At 46.0% G+C, this 24,773-nt stretch overlaps 1 protein-coding gene across 4 annotated transcripts in view; it reads left to right on the top strand.

Annotated features, from left to right (window-relative positions):
• LOC124241371 (protein tyrosine phosphatase domain-containing protein 1-like) overlaps positions 1 to 18,967 on the top strand; it is a 69,930-nt gene extending 50,963 nt beyond the window's left edge. For 3 of the 4 annotated variants that reach the window (XM_046665109.1, XM_046665108.1, XM_046665110.1), the window contains 8 exons: positions 305 to 1,548; positions 4,538 to 4,723; positions 6,687 to 6,800; positions 9,107 to 10,794; positions 11,425 to 11,544; positions 14,373 to 15,036; positions 16,963 to 17,152; positions 17,782 to 18,967. In XM_046665109.1, coding sequence (XP_046521065.1) covers positions 305 to 1,548; positions 4,538 to 4,723; positions 6,687 to 6,800; positions 9,107 to 9,226 — 1,664 coding nt within the window. In that variant the 3' untranslated portion in view covers positions 9,227 to 10,794; positions 11,425 to 11,544; positions 14,373 to 15,036; positions 16,963 to 17,152; positions 17,782 to 18,967. The remainder of the gene's footprint in view (positions 1 to 304; positions 1,549 to 4,537; positions 4,724 to 6,686; positions 6,801 to 9,106; positions 10,795 to 11,424; positions 11,545 to 14,372; positions 15,037 to 16,962; positions 17,153 to 17,781) is intronic. The other variant, XM_046665111.1, reaches the window with a different exon arrangement.
• The last annotated feature ends 5,806 nt before the right edge of the window (positions 18,968 to 24,773 follow it).

The following is a 24,773-nucleotide window of genomic DNA, read 5'->3' as shown; positions in this document are numbered from 1 at the left end:
CCCCCCCCTTACCCACACTCCATCATGCCTCCTCCTCCATACTTACTCAGCTTCACCGTGACAGTGTCTGTACTTGCCCCAGGCTACAGATGTATCTGAGGCTTCTCAGTCAAGCGGATAGGTGCCATATAGACTAGTAAATAGATAAACACCATACAAAATTTAAAAAGTTATAATTGTCCTTAAAATGTCCCTGTATTTATATGGTTTCCTAATACATATTCAAATTTAAAATACTCAAAGAGTATAAATAAATAAACATGTAAGCTTTTCTCATAGCAATTTTCTCTTCTTCACTGTTTAGGTGTTTTAATAGCATGTTATTTAGTTTTTGCAACAAGAATGACTGCCGACCAAGCAATTATATTTGTTCGGGCAAAGCGACCCAATTCCATACAAACTCGAGGACAGCTACTATGTGTAAGGGAATTTACTCAGTTTCTGATTCCTCTTCGCAATGTATTCTCTTGCTGTGACCCCAAAGCACATGCTGTCACCTTAGCACAGTATCTAATTCGCCAGCGGCACCTGCTTCATGGTTATGAGGCACGACTCCTGAAACACGTGCCAAAAATTATCCACATTGTTTGCAAATTGCTGCTGGACTTAGCTGAGAACAGGCCAGTGGTGACCGAAGAAGTGGCAGAGGTCCCCAGCCTCTCTGCCGAAATTGAAAAGACCGTTTCTGCGATGGTTACAATGCAGCTGGATAAAGAGTTACTGAGGCACAACAGTGATGCCTCAGACTCTCTCACCCCCACTGCAGTGACAGCCAATTTTGAGAATCAGGAGGTGATTCTTTCCAGTGAACAAGAGTTTGACCCTCTTTGGAAGAGGCGGAAAGTCGAGTGCCTTCAGCCCCTGACTCGTCTGAAAAGGCAGCTCAGCTACAGTGACTCGGATTTAAAGAGGGCTGAGTCACTTCTGGAGCAAGGAGGGACTCCGTGGACAGTGCCTGCCCAGGTCTTGCCTTGCCATAACCCCAGGCAGCAGAAGCCCATAAGCCATTGTCACTCCCCGCAGACTCCACAACTAGATTTAAATAAGGAAGCACTGGTCCGCAATACCTTTTCTTTCTGGAATCAGACTAAATTTGGAGGCCTGGAAGGACTCAAAGATGACGGGTCCCCAGTTTTCCATAGGAAGAATATTCCGAAGGAAGTACAGCGGAGCAGAACCTTCTCTGGGGGCATTTCAGGTTCACACAGCCCTGGGGAGCCAATTTCCCCCAACTTTGCAAACATCCCTAAGGAGCTATGCCGCTCTCCCCACCAAGTGCCCCACTGCAGATGTGACGGTCAGGGTGCTTGCTGCCAAGATGGTGAGACTCACTGCGGCCCTGTGGGCTGTGGCTCCAGTCCCAAAGTACGGGCCTCGACTGGACCCAAACCCCAGGACAGCAAGGATCTGTCTGAAGTCGCTCCACACACGGCTTTGCAGTCTGAACTGAGTGTTGAAGCAAGGAGAATACTGGTGGCCAAAGCCCTGGCAAATTTAAATGAGTTTGCAGAAAAGGAGGAAGTGAAAAGGAAGGTAGAAATGTGGCAGGTATTTGTATTTCCTTTCATTATATATGTGTGGGAAATATCTATGTCAGAGCAAAAACGTAATATGTTTCCCCAGATTCATTTGTTATAGGAATTTGAAAACATGTTTGTGTAATACTTAACTTTTGAACTTCAGGTTTCTCCCCCATAATACGAGCCTGCTGTCATAGAAACGACAGACACAGAGCTGTCGTGTGGGTTCCTTCTAGTCTCCATGTGAAAGAAAGCACTTAGTGCTAGCATTTAGCAGGGTGCTTGACTGAGCGAGCCGTTGACGTTGATTGATGTCTGTAGCTTCCTTCTTTCTTGCTGGTTTGTGGGACTGACAGACGGATGGACAGCCCACAGCAGACAGCTCTAGAACAGACCTTGAAGTATCTCTAACCTGAGGCCTGGCAGGGAGCCACACTTTGAGAACCACTGACCAGGAGACATAAATGAAATCAGACGAAGCTCTTTTCCAAAGTTCATCAACCCAAGTGTTGAGTGAGGCCAGAGGGACTTGCAACAGATGCCCCTGCTCCGCATCCCTCGTGCAGCCTTCCCAGTCCACCCAGTGTGGCACCTCTGGGGTCCGGGAACACAAACAGGAGCGACCCCAGAGCACGTTTGCGCTGTTAGTTTTACCTGAGAATGGGGTCTTTGCAGTCCATTTCTTGGCTTTTATCTTCATTAGAATGTGAAATTTCAAATTTTAACCCCTTTTTGTGTTGTACTTTCACTAAAAAGTCAATCTTAAATCGGCCACGCACTCTGCCCTGAGTGAGCAGCTGGTCTAGAGAAGAGGCAGGCCTTATACACCTAGTTATCCGACGCGGGTAAACTGCCCACGTGTGGCACTGACCTGGGGAGTACGTGAGGCCTGGCTCACTGAAATCTTGGCTTGTTGGCCCGTAATCTACTACAGATTATTTGCATAGCTGCTCTTCTGGATTCTACCATTAGTTAAGCAAGGCATGTACACTTTCTAAGAGGGCCAGAACCTTCCAGATGCAGAAGTGGGAAAACCGAGCGTGGAGCCTCCCACCTGCTAACAGCTGGGTGACAGGAGGAGGGCACTCCCACACACGCTTTCTCCGTCAGAACCGTAGGCAGTTCTAAACTATTTGCTTAACAGGTAGTTATATGTATTGCTTTCTTCCAACATGAAGTGTTTTCTTTACTTCCTGCTCCAAACTAAACAAGGCTTCCAGGCAGCAGGTCTTCCCTTGCCTCGCCGTGAGCCACCTTAGTGAGCAGTAGGGCCTCCGGTTTCAGGCGCCCTAGCTCGCAGCCCCCCTTGGCTCAGCCCCACGTGGGCCAGACTGTTTCAGTGAGTAACACATCCAAAAGCATTCTCTAGAGGTGAACACAACCCTTTCATTTGCATGGATTTGCCCTTTTTTTCTTTCCTAGATTTTACTAGGGGCCTTTCAGCAATAAAACAAATCAGTTGGATTCTGGAAAGAGTAAAATGAACATGATCTGAATAGCATAATGCCACCTTTGCCTGTACGAGGCCCCTTCACATCTATTACTTCATGTGACTTGCACAGTAATCCTCTGAGGCAGATGAATATTAGTTACAGCATCTTTGTTAATCTTTACAGTCTTTGTGAGTTAAGTATCACAGATGGAGAAACTAAGGGTCACAGCGGTCAAGTAACATGCTCATGGTCACACGGTCCAAATGCAGCAGAGCCAGGATACAGCTCGTGTGTTTAATCCTTCCCATCATCCCTACCTTTCCTAACCCCACTGGTGTCAGAAAACATCATGATGCGATAGTCATTTTACTAAGAGGGTCCTTGAATTGTGTCCTTTCTGCCCAGCTTATCTTCTCATTAGCTACATATAATTGAATAAAAACTATTCTGCTCTGTACATGATCAGTGGGATACAGAGGACTTTACACAACTGAAAGTATTAGCTTATTTATGACTTAATAGAGAGGACCCTGGTGGCATGGCAGAAACATCACAGACTGGGGTAGAGCAGAACTGGGTGAGAATGCTGCTTTTACCCTCTTCTTGCATCGGGCTCTGGGCAGGTTATTGGGCCTCTCTGGTGGGTGGCTTTAAGAACCAGAGAGAAGTCGTGAATTCTGGTTCCTGTCATATTGTAAATATTCTGTAAATATTGGATGGGTGAATGAATGAATGGTAGCAATTATTATGCTTATTACTATTGCAAACATATATTTTATTTACTACCATAAATCTGAACCCTGTCAGAAATTAAAATTTTTGTCCCACTCTTCCCCTGCTCTCTCTGAAGTTTTAGAATCTGCTTAAATTATGTCCAGGCGTTTGGAGTATTGGCAAGACTTCCTAGTTCTTTCATCCTATCAGATTTCAGGATGCAGGACTTTGTTATTTGTTAAATTCTGCATAGGATTCTAAAAAGGAATTTGAAAGAACTACATATACCATGTTTACCAATGTTAAAGCACTTTTTTGGGGGCACATTTTGAAGTTTCGGTCAGAAGCTTTTCCTTATCCCAGGTTAATTTGCAAATGTTCTCTTAGTTATGTTTTTTCATCTACCATTCTGCCTCATTGTAATAAATATTTCTGTTTTGTTCCAAGGAGCCTGAAAAGGGGAAGGCTCCCTCTTCCTGGACTGTTCCTGTGGTTTCTCAGTGAGGTGGAGAACCTGGGTTAACTAAGCCCTTCTGTGCACCAGGAGCTTTAACAGACCTCTCAGCCAGTCAGCCCAGTGCCTGTGGGCAGGGTCGCACCTCGCAGACGGAAACTGAGGCTTAGAGAAGTTCAGGGTCTTAGGCCAGTGTGCCGCCTGGAAGTGGGGGGCACTGGGAGGGGTCCCGTTCCTCACCCAGAGCCTGAGACTCACTCTCCTGGACAGCGTAAGGGTCATCAAATGTCAAATGGTGCCTGCCTCCCTCTCCCCCTCTCTGTACCTCTGTCTCCCTCCCTCTCCTCTCTTCTCATCTCTTTTTCTGCTCTGCTCTCCTCTCTCTTCCCTCTTTTTCTTTCTTCCTTTCTTTCTAGAAAGAACTAAATTCCCGAGACGGAGCTTGGGAAAGAATATGTGGCGAAAGGGATCCTTTCATCCTGTGCAGTTTGATGTGGTCTTGGGTGGAGCAGCTGAAAGAGCCTGTGATAACCAAAGAGGACGTGGACATGCTGGCTGACAGGCGTGCAGACGCTGCAGAAGCGCTATTTCTGTTAGAGAAGGTAAAGTAGCTGTTGGACAGTTGATGAAGTTAACTAAGACCTTCAGCACAAGTTTCACACACTAAAAAATCCATTATAAAAAAGAGAATTCATACAGAATCCCATATCTGGGTCTAATTTAAGTTTTTCCAAGGTAAGAGAAGAAATGCAGACCCAGTATAAACATTTAGAAAATACAAAAATAAAAAGGGAAAATACCCATAATCCAAGGAGAGCCACTTTAAACGTTTTCAAGTCTTTTCTTTCAATCTTAGTAGATAAGTTAACTTGGTAAAAATCATTTCACATACAATTTTATGCTTCATTTTTGCTCAAAATTATAACATAGGTATTTTTCTATGTTTACTGTAAGTTTTTCATAAATGTTAACTTTAATGGGTGGGTAATGCTCTACCATGGGGATATGTCATAACTAACCACTTTTTCACTTTCAAGTATTTGTTTCTACTTATTTACTATGGACATATAATGTGAGAAGTATGGGATGGGTTGGAATATGCACTCATTTGTATTTCTTAAAAAGGCACATGTGTCATATGTACATTTATGTATATAATTTATATATGTATAAAATATAGAAGAAAAAATATTGTTCCTTTAGGGAACAATAGTAGGAGACAACGGATCTAGGAAGGGAAGCAGACTTTTCATTGTAGATCCTTGTATACAATTTATTTTTAACCATATAGAGATATTGTTTTATTTAAAAATAGGCTTTGTTTTGTTTTATGAAATAGTGTTATCTCATAATCTACTCTAGTTACCTACTGTGCTGCAGTGTAAACATCTCGTTGTTTCCAGTTCATCTATGACTACTACATACACAGACACATGCACGCACACACACAGAGACACATATAGACAGGCACGCACAGACACATGCTCAGTTGTGTGATGCACGTCTTTAAAGATCAGGTTTTTCCTGCGTCTAGAGTCCTTTTCTTAGGCTGTATTCTCGGGAATTAAATTACAGAGAGGAAAAGGAGGGATGTAAGGGAGATGGCTAACCTTTGTTGGGTGGCAGTGGGCCCAGGCCCTTGCTAGGTCATAAATTCCATTTTCACCTTTGTTCATCTCCATAGCCCGGAGAGGTCGAGGCCTCGTTTTACAGAAAAGGGAAGGTGAAGCAACTTCCCCAAGGTGCACAGCATGTATCAGAGCAGGATTCAGATTCAGCTGGCTCTGGCACAAAGCTTGTGCACTTTCTGTCACATCGTCCTGTTTCATCATCATTCACTCTCACCCTTATGTGTAGGAACTTTACATTATTTTGGGGTTTTTACTTTTTACTTCAATAGGCATCACTGTAATGATCATTTATGCTTGCAGGTCTGTCTGCTTTTCAGATTATATCCTTACAGTAGCTTTCCAGAAATGAAAGTAGTGGCATGTTGCTCCACTGGTAGAGTTTCCCCTTTGCTTGTCTAAAGTGAACAACCCCAGGAGTCAAGTTGGGGACACATTCCTTAGGGGCCTCCCCCCTTAAGTTCCAGCATCTTCCTGGAGAGCTGTGCTATCTCTCTTTCCACCCCTTCTCCCTCCATGGCGTCTGCAACAGGTAGGGCACGCAGGTACTGAGTGCTGGGTGCCCCGCTGACCAGTCCACGTCTTGCCGTGCCATGTCAGCATCTACTAGCTGACTGAAACAGTTATGTCTGAAAACAACAAGAGTGGATTGTCTCTTTAGTTCACTGTAAGGAAGACATTTGGTTTGAAATTGCTCTTATCTTCAGATTCAGTTGTACTTCTTGTAATAACTAAACAGCTTTGATTTGATCTCGTGAAAGCCTTTCAGACTGTACTGACACGTCACAGGAGACTCTAGTCGAGCCTTTGTAGATGGCTCAGTGTCTGAGGTTGTGAGCATTTGGTTGCAAACCAGTCCCTGGCTCTGGAGTTGCTTTGAGTTTATTCCTTGAGGCATTTTTTCAAACAACTTGTTTGATTTTGATTTCTACAAAAGCAGGGTCAGCAGCAGACTATACTTTGCGTGTTGTGCTGCATAGTGAGCCTGCAGACGATTCCTGTGGATGTGGAGGAGGCCATCCTTGCCCGAGCCATCAAAGCTTTCACTAAGGTGGGTCCACTCTTCCCCCTTCAGACTGCAGTCAGCATAGTCTTTGTAAACGACAGTCCACAGGCCACCAACCTCCTGTAAAATAAAACTTGAGCTGTGTTTCCTTTTGATGGAAATATGTGTTTGACATTTCTTGAAAGTAGTTGCAGACTTTTGGCCAAAGAAATATCAGTTTCCTAACAGTCATATTAGAAAAAGCTGAACTGTGGGATTTTGAAGGAGAACATTGGAACAAAGAGCTTTTATAGAGAAACAGTTGAGTGTTGAGAAAGTATTTTTAAATCATGTGCCTAGTAGGCGTCAGAGAGTCTTCTTGTTGAGCCACTTCTATCCTGGGTCTAAACAAGAAACTGTCTATTGAGAATTCAACATCCAGCGCTGACGATTCGGCTCTGTGTCCTGGTTGGCAAATCCTAAGCAAAAAGTATCCTTTCTCTGCATATCCTTTTGGCTTGCAGCAATCTTTCTGAAGAAAAAAGCCAGGTTCACACCAAGAGAAGCGTTCCCCTCACACCTTCAGCTAACGTATTTGGTATCTCTCATGTGTGATATGAAAATGTCATTAAACAAAGAACTCAGCTTTTCAGTGACAGCACCTGTGATAAACTTTAATGGTAATAGCAATTATTATTTGTACTCATTCACCAATTTCCTCCCCCCTCCTCTCTTTCCAAAATGACGTCCTCCTTGCTGGTTTTCTTGTTCCTCGTCTGGAGCTTTATGGCACTAACCCACTCTGCACCCTCCCAGTCTCTTCTGACAGTTTCCAGAGTCAGCGGCTCAAACCCAATCAAGTGATCCTTTACATCTGTGTTAGCATTTTCATGGACTGAGAGGCTGCCTGCCATGTGGGGAGGGTTATGGTTTGATGTTTAACAAAGTAAACAATTCAAACCATTATTAATGTTAATAAGTTTTTGTAGATAGGATAGGCAATATAATGGCTAAGATAAAATTAAATTTCTGAATCTAATTGAAAAAAAGTCCTTAATATTCTTTCTGAAAGCAGTAGGAATTCTTTACAACTTCTTTTGGCCTTTTGGGGGATACTGATGAACAGTTAGAAATACCAGTTGTTCCAAACCTGTCTATAAGAATGTTAGGGTACAGTTCCTGGGTCTCTCCCCTTGTGCATAATCTTATGGGTAGAGGCCCTGACAGTCCTTGGTCCGGGCTAGCTCTTCAAGGAAGTCTGTGCAGTGTCTGCTTCCACTGTAATAAAGGTCATGTTTCCCTTCAGGCCTGAGCTTAGCTGGCTTGCTGCAGCCCCCTCATCAAACATTGGGATTGCCTAAGCTTGGGGTTCCTCAGCTAGGATGCAGACCCCTTGCTTGTGCAGCCTCCACCTGTGCCCCTCAGTCTCAGCCCCCTGGAATGTAGAGGGCAAGGGAACCTGTGTGATTATGAAGCATATGCTGCCTTCAGTCATAAAGTTGTTTGTTTCTAGTTCAGCAGTCTCCTGTCTCCTGCCAGTGTCCACGAAGCTGGCAGACGAACTTGTTAGTGTGTGAGCAGGGTGAAATCTCAGACTCTTCCCTCCCTCTGCTCCAGAAGGAGGGGGTCCCTGGCCAAATGATCCTGATCCTTTCCTAAGGAGTCACACATTTCTTTGGGGATGGGACTTTGGGGAGGTGTAGTGATTGCTCTGGTTCTCTGTCCTGCTATCACTCCTGACCCTGCAGTATGAGGAACTTGGGCAGACAATCAAAATATGTATACATGGTGCCTTCCCACCATGGGCAAGGACACTGGCTTTATGGAGGTTTTGATCTGTGCCAAACATGCTGTCGTGCTTAGTACTCACAGAAATCCTAAGGTGGGTAGTAGCGTGACCTCTCTTACAGGGAGGTTAGGTGTGACCTGAGGCTACCTAGCTGGCAAGTAGAGAGTCAGGCTTCCTGTTCAGGTCGCCTCAGGGGTCTTAGTGCAACACTTAGAGCAGGTGTGTGCTGTTTTCTTAAGGAGACCTTTCCCTCACACCATCAGTGATTAGTGTCTGGATTAAAACTCACCTCACATCACTCTTGACTTGCTTCATGATGGTGTATATGAGTGTACTACGTATCCAGGCACTAGATTTAATTTTTTTAGTTTTCATTCGTAAGTTTGGTATTGACATGACTGGCAATTCTAATAGAATCTTTCAATTAAAATTAATGTGTGAAATATATTGTGTGTACTTTTTATATATATAATTTTGTTTATAAGTCATACTTTTTTCTTTACCCCCTTTCTTTTCTCTCAAAATAGAAACTGGTTAAAATCCTTCTAACAGTGTCCTGAATATAAATTTTCTTTGTCACCAGGTTAATTTTGATTCTGAAAGTGGACCTATAGTTTACAACACCCTGAAGGAAATATTTAAGCACACACTGGAAGAAAAAAGAAAAATGGCTAAAGACAACCCTAAGCCCGATGTTTCGTGAAGCTGACTTTCCCTTGTGGTGAAAGGTTTCAGACCTGAAGATCCAGGCGGCATTTTTGTGCATAGGTGAACAGGTTGACGTGTGGTGCTGCTTCGTCTCATAGCACTTTATTTCAGATGCTCTTGGTTTGTGCTAAGAATGCTTGTTCCTGTTTAGAGGAATTATTTATTTTAAAATATCCTTGAATTACATTTTTGTGTTATAAAGTTGGTGCCACTTTCTCTTATTTATTTAACTGAATTAATATTGTTGTATTAATATTTTAAGTATGTGGTGTTTACATCTTTATTCTTTTTGACATTTTGGAGAAAGTTGTAATGCTTCTTTCCAAAACAGTTATTTTGTTGACGGAACTCTTCCTAGAGTTTTTACCAAACAGATAACTTTAGTAATAAACCTTCACTGTATATCCATCCCCCTGACACATGGCCTAAGGAAGTCACCTAGTGTCTTAAAGTGTTTTATATTTGTTAATAAGAAGGCTGTTGATACAACATTTTTAAAAGGTTTTTAAAAATTTTTGAAATTTTTTTGGTTTTTTCTTTTCTTTTATAAATATGGCAAAATGTTTCAAAGTGTATTATTTTTCAGAGTGATTTAGTTTTACGTTAAAGCATTGACTGGAGGTGGTTGGGATTTTTCACTTGTAGGAAGTAGACTTGTTCTCTATCAGGCCTCCAGACGACCTTGCCAACCCTGCTGTCACAGGAGGCAGGAGGGGTTCTCAACACATCAAGCCTTATTCCCACTCCCATGGGCGGCCGCACAGCCAAATAGCATCCTCACAGAGAAAGCAGGGTCAGTGGCAGGCGGTGTGGGAAGCTACCCTGAACTGAAGCAGGACTCCACAGAAAGGTTAGTCTCGTAGGGACAGGCTCTGTGCAGCCCCACTGTCTCCGGCACTGCAGCCACTCTCCAGAGACAGCTGTCCCTGCTGACGGTGTGATAGCGCGAGCGCTGGCCCACACCTCCCAGAACCGCCGTTCCCTAGATCCAGTGCCTCAGGGCCCTATCTTTGGCTGCTTTTTTACTGCAAGAATTAAGATTTTTAAGTTGAATTTGACCCACATAGATTGCATTTACCCTACTAGCTTTAGATATGAAGTAACCGCCTAAGCTAGTTCCTTGTAGACCAAACTATCAGTCAGCAATTGAAGCCATACCCATTATCTAAATGAATATGTGGGGGTATCAGAGGCCAAGCCACAGAGAGGATAGTTTTTCCCAATAAAGGTGATATTAAACCTATTTCAAACTAAAGAACCTACTACTTAATTGTAAAGACAGAATTTCAGGGGAAGCAAGACTAATTTACAGAAAATGAAATTGCTCCAACTCCTGCATTTCCAAATCAGGCTTTAGCACATCAAATATATTCTAGTTATCATCAGTCTTACTAACTCTGGTGGCAAACCCTAAATACCGTTTTCTCCCACACTGTTTGAATTTTCTTAGGAACTATAATCCAGTGAAGTTTGATGAACTGGATTGCCCATTTCTGAAATTTCTCATTTTCAAGTGCCTGACCTGGGAAAGAAGAGGAGAAAATAATTATGTTTTATCCAAAGGTACATTGCAAAAATATGTTTTTTACTCAAAAAGATGTTAGTCTTTGTCTCAGTCATTCTCACCTGGGCAGGTGCCACCATGGCTCATTTGATAAGTAGCTGTTGGCCTGTGTATCTGAAACAGTCTTTTCAGACTAGAGGATAGAGATAGTGGGAGAAATTAATCAGGCTGTATACAAATATTGTATTTATTTGAATAAAAGTGGAAAGAACAACCCATAACCCTCGTCTTGTGCTTCTTTAGCTTGGTGCTTCTGAGATCCTGATGAGAAAAATGGAGTTTTGTGATTAAGTTTTCCTGATGAGCAGACTGAGTTTTGGGCTGAGTAGTTAGCTAGCCAGACTCTAGTTAGTGCCAGCTCTGTTGATCCAACATGACCAAGCTAGGGGTACCAGGACAGGAGAGCTCTAAGAGGAAGGGGTGAGAAAATCTCCAGGCCAACAAGACTCCTGATTTCCTATATTTAAATGGGTGAGGAGTTCTTTGTAGCCCAGAGGTAGAAATCCACTTACTGGAAGAGGTCACGGGGTTGCAAAATTGGGCTCAACAGAAGTGGGAAGGGCCAAGTGCACACGTTCAGAACTTACTGCCACGGCTGGGCACATGTGTTGTCTCACTTTACTTCTCAGCAGACTGACTGAGAGAGCAGTATTATTCATACTCGCCTGATGAAGGAATCCCAGTCTGACTGACTCTGGACCACACTCTCCTCCCTCCTGAAGCCGCCTGCCGGTGGAGCTCCTAACCAGGTGGAGCTGCCCAGCACTGAGCGCCCCGTCGGGGACTTGGAGGCCCTTTTGGCAGAAGACTACTGACAGCATTATAGAGCATCACATTGTTCATACTTCAGCGAAAATATCCCACGTTTTTTGTCCTCTGGAAAATGTTGAGCTGGCTCTGTTACTATCATATGATCTCTAGCATATCACTCTTAGGAAGTGCATGGTTTCTTGCCACTCTTGGTTTTTCCTATTTCAGAGTTTGCTGGTGCTCTCTAAGATGCGGTGCTGCTGGTTTAGAGGTTGCTTGATCTACATGCATAAGTCAGAAATACTGTGCTGGTCTGCTTAGTCACAGCTTCAGCCAGCTTCCCAGATTTGTCTGAAAAAGAGTATGTGCTTTCATCGCTCTGGTTTCCATAAGAATAACCATATATCATACTTCAGTAGAGGTAAAGTTTCTCTATTTTCTCTTAAATGGAGAATGCCTACTCCTATACTTGGGTGCTGTTTCAGGCTGCTCTCTAGGTGTCTGAAAAAATGTCCAGAGGCACTGTGTTGTAGAAACAGAGTGGGATCTTTGTTGTTGTTGTTCCAAATTAATAAGCATTGATATCTTTTCAGTGCAAGTAAGTCAAGAATGACATTCCCTTTAGTGCTTTTTATTTTCATGAATGTGGCCCAAGATTAGTGCCTTACCTACAGGAGCTCTTCTCGATGCTAGGTGGTTGAAAATTGTTTACAGGTAAAACGGCAGGAGAAAAATTCTACAAATCCTGTTAGGCAGCGGTGCATGATTTTTTAGTTATGCTTTCAGGCATGAGCTGATCTCTGATCAGCCCAGCACTGACAATAAAACTGATTTATGAGCAGTCACAATGGAGCCATTCAGCGGTGGAGCTGTGGCAAGCCTTCATTCTAAGCTATCAATTAAAACATCCAGTCACTAAAAATAATGCCCCAATAAGACATCATAAAACCTTTTGCACTGAAAATAAAAGTTTCATACATTCTCTGCAATTCATATCACAACACAAGGCTGTGGGGCCCTTGCCTCCTGGCTTTCTTGATTAAAATGAAAAGATGTTTTACTCTTAAGATTGCTTGTTAGGGAGAAGCTACATTTTGGAATTGGTTCCTCCTCAGGTGACCATTTGATCATACTCTGTAAATACTCCTTGGTTTTGAATTAGTGAATTGCTTTATCATTTTCTTTCTCTTAAAAATAGAACAAACTACTCAGACATTGAATTAGATTGAACCATATGAAATGGCCGTTTCTGCAGGTCAAAAATGATGAAATACTGGCCATTTCATATGGTTCAACCTAATATTTAATGTTCCTGGGACTTGTAGGTGACATTTCCTGAATTATTTTAGCAAAGTTTAGATTAGATGATCAGTTACTTTCTGAGAATATCCTGTATGCTCACAGTAGAGTTCTAATACAAGTGGAAGAGACCACTATGAAACTTAGATTCTTTCAGCAACAGGTTTGTGCCTGTTCTGTGCTTGGCCCTCTGCTGATGCTGAGGACACCCAGGAGTCACTTACTCAGTCATTCATCCCTCCGTCAGGAGCCAAGTCTAGTGCGTGTCCGCATCCGCCACGTCACTTGTCCATGCCATCTTCTCCCTCCGTCAGCACCCTTGTTGAGTTCTGCGTTGGCCGCCACCCAGCTGCCTCCTTCAGCCCACACTTCCATTCTTTCTGAACAATAATGAAAGAACTAATTCTCAACACTTTATCCTTCGGCTAATTCCAAATGTCCTTCAAAACTCAGCTTTGATTCCTTGGAACAGAATATGCGCTAATTAACTCTGTTAAATGTAATGAAATTCAACTACCTGCCTACCCCACAGCCCAAGGAGGTAAGGAGGTGTTATGGGCTGAATTATGCCCTCCTAAAATTCATATGCTGTAGTCCTAACCCCCCGCACCTCAAAGTGTAATTGTGTTTGGAGATAGGGTCTTTGCTGAGGTAGTTAAAATGAGGTCATATGGGTGGACCCAAATCCAATGTGACTGGTGTGCTTATAAGAGGAGATGAGAACACAGACACACATAAAGGAAAGACCATGTGAGGACCCAGGGCAAAGACAGCTGTCTACAAGTCCAAGAGAGAGGCCTCAGGGGAGACCAGCCTTGCCAACACCTTCATGTTGGACCTCCAACCCCCAGAACTGTGGGAAAGCCACAGTCTGGTATTTGTTACACAGCGCAAGCTGACTGAGAGGAGGAGACAAAAGTCCCAGCTCCTCCTCAGGGCTTCCACTGTACCTGGTATGTTTCTCTGTAGTTTTACCTCAAACACCATGTTGCTTGGTTTTTCCTGTTTTTAAACTTTACATAAATTGGAGAATGCAATGCATCTTCTCCTGTGACTTGCTTTTTTTGTTCCACACACTCCTCACATTTACCCATGCTGATGTGTGATGCTGTAGTGCCTGTGTGTTCACTGCTGTGGATTCACCACCTTTGATCCTTGACTTGTGATGGACACTAGGATGGTTGATATCTGTACATAAATATAAACACGTGGGTGCACACGTGCAAGTTTCTCTAGGTTGTGTAGCTCAGAGTGGAATGTACGGGCTTCAGGGTATGTACATGTCCAGTTTCCCAGCAATGACAATATTTCTAAATATGGTTGTACCTATTTGCACTCCCAGCAGTGGGGAAAGAGTTCTTATTGCTCCACATCCTTGTCAACACTTAATACTTTCTGAGTTCTTGATTTTCACAGACCTGTTTGGTACGAGATAGTGTCCTGATGTGTTATCTTATTATGTGTTTGGCACCATTTGTGCATCCTCTTCTCTCACGTGCTTGCTCATGTGCATGTCTGTTTCTCGTAGGACTTGAACACGTGCTGCTGTGTTTGTTGGCTTTTCTTTCTTTTCCTCCATGGACCTGCCATATCTAGTGTAACGCCTGGCTCATGGAAGGGACTCAACAACTGTGAGTATAAGAAAGGGGAGGGAATAGAGGACAGGAGGGGGGAGCTCTGACGTTGTACTCCCAGGTTAAGAGCCCCCATGCAGACTTCAGCTCTGGCCGAGATGGAGGAGCACCCTTCCTGCAGGTCCTCATTTTACAACTAAACAACCCTGGACATGACAGCAAAACCACAAGCATAGAAGACCAACAGGTGGAAAGAAGGTGGTGGGCAGCCAAGGGCCTGGGAGCTGAAGGGACACCACTGTGGGGTTCCCTGAGGTCCCTTATGCTCCCGCTGCAGACAGGGCGCAGCGGAAGCTCTGACCTGGGACTGTCAACAGGCACAACAATAAAGTTCCAAGGGACACCTGTCCCCCAGGAAACAGGACCAGGAAAAGGGCATCCTGACACCAGAAGACCCTTCTGACAGCACCTGCTCCAGCCAGACATCAACGGGGAACCACCGCCTCTTGCACCGTCCTGTCCTCCCAGTAGAAGCAGGTGGTGACTCTGATTCCCACCACGTGGTGTTACTGGACAAGTGGGGGCAGATATCCATCCCCACCTGGCAGAAGCAGGATGGTGAGCTCCAGTTCCCCCACTGTAGTGGGAGGGTGGGTCAGCAAGTTGAGACCCCACTCCCACTGAGCAGCAACAAGACTTATGGCAATGGAGGCAGGCTGGTTGCACTCCAGTTACTGCCCTTGCCACCCTGGTGTCAGTGACCCAGAGGGAGCTGAGCTCCCACCCCCACCCCCACCAGGGACCAAGGGGACTAACTGAAGTGGTGCAAAGCAGGCCTGGTCAGCAGTCCAGCCCCTCCCCTATGCCCACCCCTATCCCCATGTCAGTGGGGCCCAATGGGTAGCTGGGCCTCCACATCCATCCAGTATGGACAAGACTAGGAGGGTGCAAGGGGAAGCTAGTCGTGACTCCACTTCCCTTAATTTCGGGCAGTCAAGTGTCAAGGAAGTGCAAGGCAGGACGTGGCAGCCTTTGTAGTTGGCATGCTGCCTCCCCACCCTCCTCTCCCCTGACATTAGCAGGGCCTAGTGGGCAGCTGAGCTTACACCACCTGGAGGCCACAGATGCTGCAGGAGGTGGGAGAGAACTGGGGTGCTGAACTGCCCCTCCCCCCCCCCCCCCCATCCCCCGGTCTGCAAGGAGGAGGCAGAGTGAGCAGCACTGAGCAGATATACCCACCCAGTCCCCATGGCACACCCCAACAGGGACTCTTCGTTACAAAGTAGCCAAAGGAAGTTCTCCAGACAAAAGCAAATGATAGAGGGCGAGGCTTGGAACTTCAGAAAGGAAGAAAGGACACTGCAATGAGCCTGGATAATGGACTGTCCTCATAAACCTATTAACTCATACCTAATGGTTGAAGCAAAACCTTCTCTGATATAGTGTCTAGTGTGGACAGAAGAAATACTAGGGCAATTAGATGTAGAAACAAGGAGCAGAGTATGTAGGGGCATGATCAAAATAATGTTTCTCTACTTCATTCAAAGCAGTGAAACATCAGTGTCAACAGACAAGGCACAGTTATCCGCACTGAAGGCATCATGCAAGCAACATGCTCAGAAACTCTCATCCATCAAGGTGGAATTTTAAAACAGTCCAAGTGACCCACAGGAAAGTAAGGAAAGAACAGAATGAGAAGCAGAACACAAATAATGAAATGGCTGACTTACACTCTGACATATCAATTACCTTAAATCAAGTGGTCTGAGGAATAAATGCTGTCCACAAGAAACTCACTAAAATGCAGTGTTATAGATAGGCTAAAAGTAAAATGATGGGAAAAGATACATCATGCAAGCATTAACTTTTTTTAAAGCAGGAATGGCTCTATTAGTGTCAGATAAAGTAGACTTTAAAGCAGAGGAAATTACTAGAAACATTACATAATGAGAAAGGAATCAACCCACCAGGGACACATAGTCCTGAATATGTACACACCAATCACCAGGGCCTCCAAATTCATGAAGCAAAACCTGATGGAGCTGGAAGGAGAAACAGACAGAGCCAGAGTTAGGGCTGGGAGTTCCAACATGCCACTCTCAGCCGCTGAGAGACTACTAGACAGAAAGTCAGCCACGCAGCCGAAGCACTGAAACACACATATGACACACACACATGCACACACTCTCCACACGTGCCCACCCATGCACATGTGACACTGGCTCCTACACACACGTGTGAACATGCATGCACACACACCCAGGCACACGCAACCCTGGTTCCTATGCATCAATTGTGACTGGTTTGTCTCAGGGCCCCTTTGTTATCGTAAGAATCTTTAAGTTCCTCAAAGAGCTTTTGCTTATGTGTAGTGTATCTATTAATATTAGAAATTAAGACAAATTTCTAAAATAATTCATATTGAAAGAACATAAATCCATTCAGTTCTTGTTAACATAAATATCTTTGTGAAAAATAACTATATATTGCAAACAAAAAAATTAACGAGTGGCCTTATTTTAAATTTTTGCAACTCTCTTTAAGGTTTGACTTGATGGAAGACGGCTGGATTCTCATGTCTGCTTCTGCATTCGATCCGTTATACTATTACACATCTTGTAACCTCTGGACAATCCCACTGCACACTCTGAGAGTGAGAAATGCATATAACATCTTAGAATTATAATGAAAAGTTTGAAGCTTGCAGACACCCTGGAAGAGTCGCAGCCCCCAGGTATCTGACAGTGTATGGCCTCTGTCAGTGCTCAGAACTAACAACCCAAAGCTCTTTTCCAGGAACATCTCCCCCTAAGGATGCGCTGCAGGAGGAGAATTCCGTTTGATGAGGAGGGAGGAATTAGGGGCAAAGGGAGGAGGAGGTCAGTCAAGAGCAGGGAGGGGAACAGAGGTACGAGGTCATTCTTTTCGTCACCTTTCAAAGACCTCAGAGAAAGAAGCCCTAGAGCCGTCAAGCTGGGAGGGCACTGGGAGCCCCTCACATACGTGAGCAACGATGGAAGCCCAGAGTCAAGTCCTATGTAAAATGATTAAAAGAATAAAAAAGATTAATGGATTCAGTGCAGAATCACATCCCTACAAATAATGAAAGTGTGCCAGAAATAAATGCTTGCAAAATAAAGAAAGGGTCCTCTAAGATCAGGGCAGAATTGTAGATGAAATATTGGCCATAAATATTGTGAAAGGTGGGTGTTGAGCATGTGGGGATTCATTATCCTACTGTCTCTATTTTTGCATACTTTCAAAATTTCCTGTGATATGAAGTTTAAAAAAGAAAAGCAATATGTACAACATGTTATTTTTTTAAGACTTACTTAAAACTCTATATGTGACCTCCCCTTCCAGCTAAGATGGAGTAACAAGGACTATATTTACCTCCCTCCTGAAACAACCAAACACACACACACCACTACCACCACCACCAGCACCACCACCACCGACAGTATTTAAGAAACCAGACCTCACACACCAAAAGACAGTGACCCTTGCCACAGCTTACTGCCTCGAGAGTTTCCAGACTGGGGCAATGGAGAGGGAACTCAGACAGCCCGGCAGTTTCCTGCTTGAGGACGTGGAGCTGAGAGCTGGGAGAGACCAGGCAGCTCCGAGCTGCTGGACAGAGCACCACAGGAGGGAGCTGCACAGCCGGGGGCCGAGAGGTCTGCAGAGGGCCCCTCAAGAGCTCAGCTGCAGACTAATCGCTTCATGCCTGAGAAAATCACCATACAAACAACTTGGAAAAGAAAAAGCTATGATCATCTTCAGAGACATAGCAAAAGCATTTGCCGAAATCCAACATCCATTCCTGATAAAAACTCTCAGCAAACGAATCCTAGAACAGAACTTCCTCGACCTGCAGAGGGGCATCCACAGGAAGCCAATAACTGACATCACGTGTAATGATGAAAGGCTGTCCCGTAAGATCAGGAGTGGATCAGAGAGACCCAGCTTGCCACTCCTATTCATCACTGTCCCGAGGGTTCTGGCCAGTGCAGTCAGGCCAGAAAAAGAAAGAAAGCCATCAAGAGCAGGAAGTAAAACCGTTTTTATTCTCAGATATGTTCATCTAGGTAGAAAATCTGGCGGAATCCACAGAAAAAAAGCTGCGAGAACTTAATAAATGAGTTTAGCAAAATGGGAGGATACAGTATGAGTAGGTAAAAATCAATTGTATTTCTCTACACTAGCAATGAACAACCCGAAACTGAAATAAACAATGCCATTTAGCAGAGCATCAAAAAGATGAAATACTAAGGCATAAATCTGACAGAAAATGTGAAAGACCTGTTTTGTGAGTTGCCTGGAGCCGCCAAAACAAATGATCACAAACTTGGTGGCTCACAACAGAAGCTTGTTCTCTCACAGTTCTGGAGGCCAGAAGTCTGAAATCACGGTATCGCAGGGCTGCACTCCCTCTAAAGGCTCCAGGGGAGAACAGTTCCTGCCTCTTCCAGCTTCTGGGGGCTCCAGTCCCAGGATGTTTCTTGGCTTGTGGCCACATCGCTCCAATCTCTGCTTCCATCTTCACGTGGCCTTCTCCTCCTCTCTGTTGGTCCTCTGCGTGTCTCTTATAAGGACACTAGTAGAAATTTATAAGCTGATTCTAAAATTCATATAGAAAGGCAGAGAACCTAGAACAGCCAAAACAACTTTGAAAAAGAACAAAGTTGGAGGACAATGCAAATGTTGGCGAGGTTGCAAAGAAATGGGAACTCTCAAAACTGCTAGTGGGGATGTGAAATGGTACACACTTTGGAAAACAGTTTGGCAATACCTTAAAAAGTTAAACATGGACCTACTATGTGATCCAGTCTTTCCACTCCTAGGCATTTACCCAAGAGAAAAAAATGTGTATGTCCCTACACAGACTTGTATGTGAGTGTTCACAGAAGTTCTATTTGGAATAGCCAAAAACTAGAAACAGCCCAAATGTCCACAAACAGGTAAATGGAGAATGAAATTGTGGTGTATCTGCACGTGGAACACTATGCAGCAATAAAAAGGGTGAACTCTTGTTAGATAGAACAGCAGGAATGACACTCAGCCTAATTGTGCCGGGCAGAAGAAGCCAGATGGAGAAAGAGTACGTACTGTATGATTCCATTTATATAAAACTCTAGAAATGCAAAGTAACCTTTTGTGACAGAAAGCGGGTCTGTGGTTGCCTGGGCGTGGGCGGGGAGGGGACGGAGGATCATAAAGGGGCGCAAGGATACTTTTGGGGAGATGGCATGTTCACCATATTGATTGTGGCATTGGCTTCAGGGGTGTATACATGTCAGAACTTATCAAATTGTACACCTTAAATATTGTATGTCAGTTTAACCCCAATAAGCTGTTAAATAAAATAAAAATATATTCGCAAATGAGGAAAAGACCATTTTGGAGGGAGGAACGTTAAAATGGCCCCAGCATTCTCTGGGGAGGGGATTGAGGTGGGCTGTTATGTTCAAGGGAGACTTGAGCTTTAACTGTATTATCTGAATCTTTATAACACAAACATGCCCACATATACACTGTTGCTTTTTAAAGTTAAAAAGAAATGTCACAACTGGGCCCTGATGTTTGTTGACTCTGAATCTTCAGAGAACCTCTCTCTCTGACCTGTAATATTTTTACAGTAGAAGCTTTGTTTTCACATTATAAAATATCTTTAAATGAATTTAAATTTATTTCTTATTTAAAATGTTTTTTCCTGAGAATTTCTGAAGGACCGAGTTAGGAAAAAATCTGCTTTTTAACAGATGTTTTACATTCCCTCCTTAGTTCTCTAAATATTACTTGGTAAAAGTAAAACACTATTTTTCTAGACTCTGACTAACACATGATTTTTTTGGCCACCGCCCATTCGGAGCACAACCTCTATTAGCAGATGTTTGTCTTCCTGCTTTCTATATTTAAAGGTTTCAGAGGAGATCTAGCCGTTATAGCACATAATGATTTTTTTCAACAATTAAAAATTTCGACAGCCTGCTTCACAGACTAATTTGAAGGCACAGAGACCTCGATTTAATTAAAGAGCCTCAGAAGGCTTCAGCCTGTCTCCTCCCGCACTGGCGCTGTTGGTGTGCCCAGAAGTCGTCACCCCCAGAATTCTGACAGAGAGCCCCCTGGCTGCCGCCCAGGGACTGTGAGTCATGAAGAAACCCCGTGTGTAGAGTAAACTTCAGGCAAATGAGAAATGGTCCTTCACAAAGTGCTGTGTGGGAGCCGCAGAGCAGAAAGTCGAATTAAGGACGAGACCATCTACATCCTTTCCCCTGTGCTATCCATTCAGTCCTCACCTGAATGAGCACCTCCACTCCCCAGCCTGAGGGACACAGGGCGCACAGCTGGCTTGCCACTAAGGAGGCAGGTGGCCCTGGGAGCACACCACAGCCCAGGCAGGACAGGCTGTACCATGGAGCCGCCCTCGGAGCCAGAGGCCTTGGGAGGAAGGTGGGGGAATCCTTGGGCTTGGCCTGCGGACCACAGAAGGGTGGGAATTCTGGACAGAGAAGTCATGTGCGGAGGGACTTCTGGCCTTTTGTTCAGAGGAAGCCAAATCCTTCTCTGTCCCTGGACTGTAAGGAGAGACTGGGGTAGAAATAAAGCCAGCGGTCATTCTGGTGCCAAATTTCAAAGAGCCTCATATCCAATTTTTTTAAACATGGGCCAGAAAGACCACATTTCTCTACTTTTTTAAAATCAACTCAGTGTTGACCCCAAGTCCCCAGTTCCCCCCCAAGGCTGGTGAAATGTCTGATCCCAGTCCTTCTGGGTCCCACAACTGTGCTGAGGTTCAGGACCACGTGGAGCCGGAGACAATAGGGCCCCTGGGCCTGATCCTCTGCTCCCCCTCCCAGCCGCACAGTGGGCTCCGGGCCCGGGACCTTCAGCAAGGCTGGAACACGTGCATATTTTCTCCTTAAAATGTAGAATTGTGTCCTGGAGGCCGGCCCTTCCCAAGCAGGCCGAGGCGGGGCCCCTGTTCCGTGATGGACGGGTGGATGGCTGTGTGTGCTGTTTGCACCCACAGATATCCTGAGGAACCGGCTCCAGGAGCTGAGACCTGTCTTCTACTTTGGGGTCCTCCCTTCACCCGGGAGAAATCACTTTTCTCTGTCCCTTTGTGCGAGGCTGGCCGACGAGGAGGCTTGTGCAGGAGCTCTGCTAACTCCTGGGAGGAGGCAAGGAGGAGGAAGGATAGACTCCTCCTCCTTCACCGGGGGGCCCGCGGGGGGCTGTCTGACCCAGGGGTCTTCTCGGTTGAGCTATCTCAGGTTCAGAATACTGATGAGATGACTAGGAGGAATGGGAGGCTCCAGGATCTGTCCTCCCCCAGCTCCAGGGATCCGGCTGGAGAAGCCCCGTCCCCCGTTCTCCCCCAGCACGTGGCCCACGGTCCAGGCCCTGCTCTGCCCGCATGCAGCGCCGGACACCGCAGCTCAGCCTCCTCCCCCCGGAAGGCGGGCATCCCGTAAGTCAGGTATATTGAGATACAGCTAATTTAGTCACATTCTCCGCTTTTCGTGGTTTGGATTTTGACACGGAGGGGCACGTAATCACCACCACTGAGAGATATAGAACCGCTTGTCAGCGCAGGAAGCAGCCCCGCCCCGGCTCCCCCATCCCCCCCACCCCGCCCCCGGCTGTTGTCTGGTTTGTCCTTTTCCAGAATGTCCCACAACACGCAGCCTTTGGGGTCTGGCTTCTCTCACTTTGCTCATTTTTGTGGCTGAGGAAATTTCCATCGTGTGGAGGAACCACAGCGTGCTCATCCTCTCCCGCAGGACACTCGGCTGGGGCTAGTTTTTGGCGATTGTGAATGGAGAGGGGTACACGTGCCCCCCATGTTGGTGGAGAGCCTGGGAGAGGGGCGGCTGTGCCGGTGCTGAGCATCTTTGTAAGAAGTGGCCGCTTTTCTCTTGCGTCCCTTTCTCCGTGGCTCCACAGAACAGCCCTGGCTCCCCTCCCTCATAGCCTCTGCCTCGCCCCTCCCCCAACCCCCCCTTTCAGGTTGTCCTGGGCACTGCTCTTTCAGCTGCAGCCCCTCATCTCCGTCCCCCAGCCAGTCTCTGGGTCTTTCCCACGCTTCTCATGTCTGTCTGTCTGGTTTTTTTTTAAAATTAATTAATTAATTTATTTTGAGGAAGATTAGCCCTGAGCTAACTGCTGCCAATCCTCCCCTTTTTTGCTGAGGAAGACTGGCCCTGAGCTAACATCCGTGCCCATGTTCCTCTACTTTATACATGGGACACCTACCACAGCATGGCGTGCCAAGTGGTGCCACGTCTGCACCCGGGATCCAAACCGGCAAACCCTGGACCACAGAATCAGAACGTGTGCACTTAACTGCTGCGCCACCAGGCCAGCCCTCATGTCTTTCTAAAGACGCATCTCATCACATCCTTACCCCTTCCAAGTCCCAGGGTTTCTCGGGGGCCTTGCCTGACAGGCCCCAACCAGAGCCCAGGCCTGCCCACTCAGGACTCAGCGTTTCAGGCCCCGCACAATTCCGAGCCCCCCTCCTGCTCTATTTCTGCCCTTCCCCTCCTGATGGGCCCACCTTGAGGACCCCTGCTCTGTGCAGCTTCCCCAGCCCCAGGCCAGCGATCTACTCTTTGGGCCAGTTCTCCCCTAGGACAGTGCTCCCTGGTCCCCAGCAGAGTCTGGGGTGGGAGGTGGCTCCCCCACCAGACCGCAGGGTCCCCGAAGGAAAGCAGGGACAGCTTCCAATTGAAATCTGACCCCACACCCAGCAGGCACCTGGCACAGAGGTGTGTCCGAGGGGGACACAGGCGGGGAGACTGTGCCACAGACAGGGGCCAGCAGAGGAGTCAGGACAGAAGTGAAACCACCCCTCAAGCAGGAGCACAGTGGGGACAGACAGGGGGACGAAGGGACAGAAAAGTGCCCTCAGTCGGTTACCAGTTGCTGGTCCCCTAGCCCAGCCCCCAACCAGCCCACATCTCCATCCTTATGGAAGGGCAGAAGGGCCCGGAATGGGCCTGGGCCTCAGCAGGTCTAATCAGAGCAAATCTGGCTTTTTGGGAAGAATTCCTGGATTTGAATCCGGAGGATAGGAGGCTGCAATCGCATAAGGTAGCCCCACGGGACTACGAACGAAGAGAAACTGAGGCCTGATGACATCATTCAGACCTGGAACCCAGCAATGCCCGTGGCCAAACTGAGTGTTTCAGTTTGGTGAAAATTAATTCATGAGTTTCCCCGTAGGCCAGTTTGGATTAGAAACTCTGACACATGTAACAAAGAATCCTGGTTGAAACGCTAACACTGCTGTTCAACTGAACTGCTCGGCTGTCTCCAGCTCCAGGCCTTGGTCCAAGGCTTCCTTTCACAGAATACGCCTCCTCTCCTTCATATCTGTGTATCCAAATGTGACCCAAATGCCTGTCTTCCAGAAAGCCAGTGCACCAGCCGAGAACGAGCTATCAGATGCCCAATGGAGAGGGCATGAGCAACAAAGACTACTCTTCACTTACAAGGAGTCTGGAGCCAATTCTGCTGGTGTCTCTGCTCATCTTCAGGGATTTACTTCTTGATCACAAAATGGCTGCTGTAGCTCCAAAGTCATGTCTTCACAGAACTGCACTCAAGGCAGGAAGAAAGGGGGCGGGAGATTTCCCCTTTTATTACGGAGGGGAAATCTCGCAGTAACCTCCTAGATAAGTTCCCCTGACATCTCATGGAGAGAGCTGGGCCAGGTGGCCAAGCGAGCCCTAAATGTCCAGTGACAGGGGTAGTATCCAGCCTGGGGGATGGCATGGCCTTTCTGGTCTTGTCCAGTCAGGGCGCATATCAGGATGGGACGCTCTGGGGTCCTGAACATAGCTGGGGGGCTGTTAGCAAGACAGAAGGTGATGGCTCCGTAGAACGAGCAACACAGTGGCTGCCACGCCTTCTACGTCCCTTCTGTTCCCAGTGTGAGTAATCTCCTATTCCCTAAATGCTTCCAGCTTCTTCCCTTTCACGGCTCATAATACCTCCTGCCTTGTTTTATCAGTTAGGATTGCAAACTCAGTTCACAGTGGCTTTGTTTTCTCAGGCATAGTGAGCTGGAGGGAGGGGAGAACAGGCCTCAGTCAGCCTGCATGTCTGTGATCCTCATGGTTGCAAAGTGGCTGCTGCAACTTCAAGTTAAGAGTCTTCCTACAAGGCAGAAAGATGAAGGGAAGTGTGGTGAAACCCATACCTGTCTCCTTAATTAGGAAAGCAGGAAAGTTCCCCCAAACCTCTCAGCAGACTTCAAGGCAACTATCATTGGCCAACAGCATCTGACACACCCACCCCCCAGCATCAAAGAGTCTGACGGGGGTGGGGGGCGGGGCGGGGGG

This window comes from Equus quagga, chromosome 6, assembly GCF_021613505.1.
Source record: "Equus quagga isolate Etosha38 chromosome 6, UCLA_HA_Equagga_1.0, whole genome shotgun sequence".
NCBI classification, from domain to species: Eukaryota; Metazoa; Chordata; class Mammalia; order Perissodactyla; family Equidae; genus Equus; species Equus quagga.
This window is presented reverse-complemented; position numbering and strand designations above follow the sequence as displayed.